Raw genomic sequence first — 7,500 nt, forward strand, 5'->3', positions numbered from 1 at the left:
AGGACATAAAGAACATGATGATCATGAAAATGACGGTGAGAGAACCTTCAGCGAGCCACTTCACATCTCTGTCAGCTCAGTCACAGCTAATAAAAACTCCAGCACCTCTCTGTGTGATGGAGATCAGAGCCAGTGAAACAGCTGTTTACTGAAATACACCAGGAAGATTGTTCCGGAAAGGTCAGTGAAAATGGGGCAGGGGTTAGTGAAGGGTTTAATGTTGAGAGTTTACACATGAGGATTAAGAACATTAATCAGAAACTCTATTTTCCCCTTAAAGGTCCATTCCAGTCCAGTCCAGTCCAGCAGCCAGCTCTCCATCAGATCTAAAACATCTGCCCACTTCCTCATACGATAACATTTAAACACTAACCCTTTGATCCCAGCACTTCAATCTCAAAATCCTAGCATTAATCCCTTAAACCTCACACTTATACTGTAACCCTACAGCACTGAACCCTAGTCTTAAACTCGTAATTCTTCTCCTAAACCCTTTCCTCAAACCCCAGTCCTAAATCTTAACTTAGACCTCTAACACCACGCTCTAACCCCTTACCTCTGATCCTGATAACTCGACTAATCCCTAGCCCTAATCTCTAAACCCTACCCCAGTCTAATGAAGGAGAGGACCATGAGCTGGATGAAGAGTCTGTTAATAAACTGATGGTCACTCTGTGTCACTGTTCTCATGCTGGACATTAATAATCCACATCCTTCTCTTCAGTTATAAAACTTTATTAAATACAATTTCACGTGTAAAAATAGCTGAAGGACTCAGACAGGTCAGATATGAAGCTTCTCTGCAGGTTCTACAGTGTTACTGAGATACATCTTATTAATCACCACACTACAGGTCAGAGTTTCCCCAGGAGCCCCTCTGCGGCCGTGCGTCCACTAAATATGACATCGTTAACAGAGACGCCGTTGAACGAGGCTCCGGTCAGCGTGAGAGGAAGAGCATGATCGCTGATATACTGCCTCATTGCCTCTGAAAGGACAAAACACAGCATCATCATCATCCTCATCCTCATCATTATAATGTGTGTGTGTGTGTGTGTGTGTGGAGGAGGCGTGTGCAGAGGGACGGTGGGAGTGACGTGTCTGGAACATGTGTGTTGATGATGTTTGCAGTGATGGATGATTTTAGTAAAACAACACCGTAAATCATCTCACCTAGTCGTTTCCAGTGTCCCAGGTGATACTGTGGAATGCAGTTCTGAAAACACACACACACACACACACACACACAAATAAATATATTATTGAACAATAAACTACATGTCAAAACCTGAAAGCCTGAGAAAAGTGAATTCTCTCAGCAGGGAGACGAGACTGAATCAGTCAACAATAACACAGTGACTCATGTTCCACTTTATATCCTCACCGAACAGACACACACACACACCTTCTCTATCTTTCCAGCTCTGTGTGTGTGTGTGTGTAGTCTTCACTACTCGACACTCACACAGTTCAGTTCTAGAGGATTTACTTCCTGTCCCTTACATTATAGCAGCTATAAATAAAATAAACACTTCCCTCACACACCTCTCCTTATTCTCTTTCTTTTTGTAAATGAAAAATGGCAGCTCATTAACTCCTCCTCTGTCCTGAAGATTAAAGTTACAGCTTTACCTCCGACACTGGAAACTCCTTCTCTAGACGTTAAATAAACTTCTCCTTACAGAAAGCTTCACCGTGACGACGATGACACGCTTTATCACAGCACACGTTTATTATCAGTGGAGTGTGTGCTGTACACGTCCCTGTGAAGGAGCTGTTGCTATGGAAACAATAAGGTATGAGAGTGAATACATTAATATAAAGCTGCGCTACAGTCAGAGCTGCTGTTAGAGAGAATTAATCAACACCTGATCCACCAATCAGACTCCAGAACTCAGCCTGGGAGTATAAAGTGTGTGTGTGTTATATAACAGCGCTGTGGAGTTTTCAACATTTACAGTGATTAATACAAACTGGCTATAAACTCAATAAATCAATCATAATATATGATTTCACACAAATACACACACACACACACACACACTCTGTCATCAACCCATTTAAGGTCTCCACACCCCCACAGACCCGGGTGGTGAAGCTGTGTGTGAAATCCAGGGTGCAGTGAATGGATGTAACACACACTGAGGTTCAACACGAGAGATAAAACAGAGGAGACACACACCTCTACAACGAGGAGAGACAACACAGAGATGAGGACGAGAGAGAAAACAGAGAGGAGACACACACCTCTACAACGAGGAGAGACAACACAGAGATGAGAACGAGAGAGAAAACAGAGAGGAGACACACACCTCTCTACAACGAGGAGAGACAACACAGATGAGGACGAGAGAGAAAACAGAGAGGAGACACACACCTCTACAACGAGGAGAGACAACACAGAGATGAGGACGAGAGAGAAAACAGAGAGGAGACACACACCTCTACAACGAGGAGAGAGACCAAAGAGATGAGAACGAGAGAGAAAACAGAGAGGGGACACACACCTCTACAACGAGGAGAGACACAACACAGATGAGGACGAGAGAGAAACAGAGAGAGAGGAGACACACACCTCTACAATGAGGAGAGACACAACACAGATGAGGACAAGAGAGAAAACAGAGAGGAGACACACACCTCTACAATGAGGAGAGACAACACAGATGAGGACGAGAGAGAAAACAGAGAGGAGACACACACCTCTACAACGAGGAGAGACACAACACAGATGAGGACGAGAGAGAAAACAGAGAGGAGACACACACCTCTACAATGAGGAGAGACACAACACAGATGAGGACGAGAGAGAAAACAGAGAGGAGACACACACCTCTACAACGAGGAGAGACACAACACAGATGAGGACGAGAGAGAAAACAGAGAGGAGACACACACCTCTACAACGAGGAGAGACACAACACAGATGAGGCCGAGAGAGAAAACAGAGAGGAGACACACACCTCTACAATGAGGAGAGACACAACACAGATGAGAACGAGAGAAAAAACAGAGAGGAGACACACACCTCTACAACGAGGAGAGACAACACAGATGAGGACGAGAGAGAAAAAAGAGAGGAGACACACACCTCTACAATGAGGAGAGACACAACACAGATGAGGACAAGAGAGAAAACAGAGAGGAGACACACACCTCTACAATGAGGAGAGACACAACACAGATGAGGACGAGAGAGAAAACAGAGAGGAGACACACACCTCTACAACGAGGAGAGACACAACACAGAGATGAGGACGAGAGAGAAAACAGAGAGGAGACACACACCTCTACAACGAGGAGAGACACAACACAGATGAGGACGAGAGAGAAAACAGAGAGGAGACACACACCTCTACAACGAGGAGAGACACAACACAGATGAGGACGAGAGAGAAAACAGAGAGGAGACACACACCTCTACAACGAGGAGAGACACAACACAGAGACGAGGACGAGAGAGAAAACAGAGAGGAGACACACACCTCTACAATGAGGAGAGACACAACACAGATGAGGACGAGAGAGAAAACAGAGAGGAGACACACACACCTCTACAACGAGGAGAGACACAACACAGATGAGGACGAGAGAGAAAACAGAGAGGAGACACACACCTCTACAACGAGGAGAGACACAACACAGATGAGGACGAGAGAGAAAACAGAGAGGAGACACACACCTCTACAACGAGGAGAGACAACACAGAGATGAGGACGAGAGAGAAAACAGAGAGGAGACACACACCTCTACAACGAGGAGAGACACAACACAGACATGAGGACGAGAGAGAAAACAGAGAGGAGACACACACCTCTACAACGAGGAGAGACAACACAGAGATGAGGACGAGAGAGAAAACAGAGAGGAGACACACACCTCTACAACGAGGAGAGACACAACACAGATGAGGACGAGAGAGAAAACAGAGAGGAGACACACACCTCTACAATGAGGAGAGACACAACACAGATGAGGACGAGAGAGAAAACAGAGAGGAGACACACACCTCTACAACGAGGAGAGACAACACAGATGAGGACGAGAGAGAAAAAAGAGAGGAGACACACACCTCTACAATGAGGAGAGACACAACACAGATGAGGACAAGAGAGAAAACAGAGAGGAGACACACACCTCTACAACGAGGAGAGACACAACACAGATGAGGACGAGAGAGAAAACAGAGAGGAGACACACACCTCTACAACGAGGAGAGACACAACACAGATGAGGACGAGAGAGAAAACAGAGAGGAGACACACACCTCTACAACGAGGAGAGACACAACACAGATGAGGACGAGAGAGAAAACAGAGAGGAGACACACACCTCTACAACGAGGAGAGACAACACAGAGATGAGGACGAGAGAGAAAACAGAGAGGAGACACACACCTCTACAACGAGGAGAGACAACACAGAGATGAGAACGAGAGAGAAAACAGAGAGGAGACACACACCTCTACAACGAGGAGAGACAACACAGAGATGAGGACGAGAGAGAAAACAGAGAGGAGACACACACCTCTACAACGAGGAGAGACACAACACAGAGATGAGGACGAGAGAGAAAACAGAGAGGAGACACACACCTCTACAACGAGGAGAGACAACACAGAGATGAGGACGAGAGAGAAAACAGAGAGGAGACACACACCTCTACAACGAGGAGAGACACAACACAGATGAGGACGAGAGAGAAAACAGAGAGGAGACACACACCTCTACAACGAGGAGAGACAACACAGAGATGAGGACGAGAGAGAAAACAGAGAGGAGACACACACCTCTACAACGAGGAGAGACAACACAGATGAGGACGAGAGAGAAAACAGAGAGGAGACACACACCTCTACAACGAGGAGAGACACAACACAGATGAGGACGAGAGAGAAAACAGAGAGGAGACACACACCTCTACAACGAGGAGAGACACAACACAGATGAGGACGAGAGAGAAAACAGAGAGGAGACACACACCTCTACAACGAGGAGAGACACAACACAGATGAGGACGAGAGAGAAAACAGAGAGGAGACACACACCTCTACAATGAGGAGAGACACAACACAGATGAGGACGAGAGAGAAAACAGAGAGGAGACACACACCTCTACAACGAGGAGAGACACAACACAGATGAGGACGAGAGAGAAAACAGAGAGGAGACACACACCTCTACAACGAGGAGAGACACAACACAGATGAGGACGAGAGAGAAAACAGAGAGGAGACACACACCTCTACAACGAGGAGAGACAACACAGAGATGAGGACGAGAGAGAAAACAGAGAGGAGACACACACCTCTACAACGAGGAGAGACAACACAGAGATGAGGACGAGAGAGAAAACAGAGAGGAGACACACACCTCTACAACGAGGAGAGACACAACACAGATGAGGACGAGAGAGAAAACAGAGAGGAGACACACACCTCTACAACGAGGAGAGACACAACACAGATGAGGACGAGAGAGAAAACAGAGAGGAGACACACACCTCTACAATGAGGAGAGACACAACACAGATGAGGACGAGAGAGAAAACAGAGAGGAGACACACACCTCTACAACGAGGAGAGACAACACAGAGACGAGGACGAGAGAGAAAACAGAGGAGACACACACCTCTACAACGAGGAGAGACACAACACAGATGAGGACGAGAGAGAAAACAGAGAGGAGACACACACCTCTACAACGAGGAGAGACAACACAGAGATGAGGACGAGAGAGAAAACAGAGAGGAGACACACACCTCTACAACGAGGAGAGACACAACACAGATGAGGACGAGAGAGAAAACAGAGAGGAGACACACACCTCTACAACGAGGAGAGACACAACACAGATGAGGACGAGAGAGAAAACAGAGAGGAGACACACACCTCTACAACGAGGAGAGACAACACAGAGACGAGGACGAGAGAGAAAACAGAGAGGAGACACACACCTCTACAATGAGGAGAGACACAACACAGATGAGGACGAGAGAGAAAACAGAGAGGAGACACACACACCTCTACAACGAGGAGAGACACAACACAGATGAGGACGAGAGAGAAAACAGAGAGGAGACACACACCTCTACAACGAGGAGAGACAACACAGATGAGGACGAGAGAGAAAACAGAGAAGAGACACACACCTCTACAATGAGGAGAGACACAACACAGATGAGGACGAGAGAGAAAACAGAGAAGAGACACACACCTCTACAATGAGGAGAGACACAACACAGATGAGGACGAGAGAGAAAACAGAGAGGAGACACACACCTCTACAACGAGGAGAGACAACACAGAGACGAGGACGAGAGAGAAAACAGAGAGGAGACACACACCTCTACAACGAGGAGAGACAACACAGATGAGGACGAGAGAGAAAACAGAGAGGAGACACACACCTCTACAATGAGGAGAGACAACACAGATGAGGACGAGAGAGAAAACAGAGAGGAGACACACACCTCTACAATGAGGAGAGACACAACACAGATGAGGACGAGAGAGAAAACAGAGAGGAGACACACACCTCTACAACGAGGAGAGACAACACAGAGACGAGGACGAGAGAGAAAACAGAGAGGAGACACACACCTCTACAACGAGGAGAGACACAACACAGATGAGGACGAGAGAGAAAACAGAGAGGAGACACACACCTCTACAACGAGGAGAGACAACACAGAGACGAGGACGAGAGAGAAAACAGAGAGGAGACACACCTCTACAACGAGGAGAGACACAACACAGATGAGGACGAGAGAGAAAACAGAGAGGAGACACACACCTCTACAACGAGGAGAGACAACACAGAGACGAGGACGAGAGAGAAAACAGAGAGGAGACACACACCTCTACAACGAGGAGAGACAACACAGAGACGAGGACGAGAGAGAAAACAGAGAGGAGACACACACCTCTACAACGAGGAGAGACAACACAGACATGAGGACGAGAGAGAAAACAGAGAGGAGACACACACCTCTACAACGAGGAGAGACACAACACAGATGAGGACGAGAGAGAAAACACAGAGGAGACACACACCTCTACAACGAGGAGAGACACAACACAGATGAGGACGAGAGAGAAAACAGAGAGGAGACACACACCTCTACAACGAGGAGAGACAACACAGAGACGAGGATGAGAGAGAAAACAGAGAGGAGACACACACCTCTACAATGAGGAGAGACACAACACAGAGATGAGGACGAGAGAGAAAACAGAGAGGAGACACACACCTCTACAACGAGGAGAGACAACACAGAGACGAGGACGAGAGAGAAAACAGAGAGGAGACACACACCTCTACAACGAGGAGAGACAACACAGAGACGAGGACGAGAGAGAAAACAGAGAGGAGACACACACCTCTACAACGAGGAGAGACAACACAGAGACGAGGACGAGAGAGAAAACAGAGAGGAGACACACACCTCTACAACGAGGAGAGACACAACACAGAGATGAGGACGAGAGAGAAAACAGAG

At 47.1% G+C, this 7,500-nt stretch overlaps 2 protein-coding genes across 6 annotated transcripts in view; one reads left to right on the forward strand and one right to left on the reverse strand.

The window, feature by feature from the left end:
• The window catches only part of LOC131343979 (uncharacterized), a 21,182-nt gene extending 21,173 nt beyond the window's left edge, over positions 1 to 9 (forward strand). Inside the window, exon 2 of the mRNA XM_058375875.1 lies at positions 1 to 9. This exon is cut by the window's left edge and continues 1,723 nt beyond it. Coding sequence (XP_058231858.1) covers positions 1 to 9 — 9 coding nt within the window.
• A 698-nt stretch (positions 10 to 707) lies between these two features.
• Positions 708 to 7,500, reverse strand: part of ppox (protoporphyrinogen oxidase) — a 21,744-nt gene continuing 14,951 nt past the window's right edge. For 4 of the 5 annotated variants that reach the window (XM_058375880.1, XM_058375879.1, XM_058375883.1 and 1 more), the window contains 2 exons: positions 1,174 to 1,216; positions 708 to 988 (listed from right to left, as the gene is read on the reverse strand). In XM_058375880.1, coding sequence (XP_058231863.1) covers positions 855 to 988; positions 1,174 to 1,216 — 177 coding nt within the window. In that variant the 3' untranslated portion in view covers positions 708 to 854. The remainder of the gene's footprint in view (positions 989 to 1,173; positions 1,217 to 7,500) is intronic. The other variant, XM_058375884.1, reaches the window with a different exon arrangement.

Source organism: Hemibagrus wyckioides, linkage group LG23 (assembly GCF_019097595.1).
Source record: "Hemibagrus wyckioides isolate EC202008001 linkage group LG23, SWU_Hwy_1.0, whole genome shotgun sequence".
Classification (NCBI taxonomy): Eukaryota; Metazoa; Chordata; class Actinopteri; order Siluriformes; family Bagridae; genus Hemibagrus; species Hemibagrus wyckioides.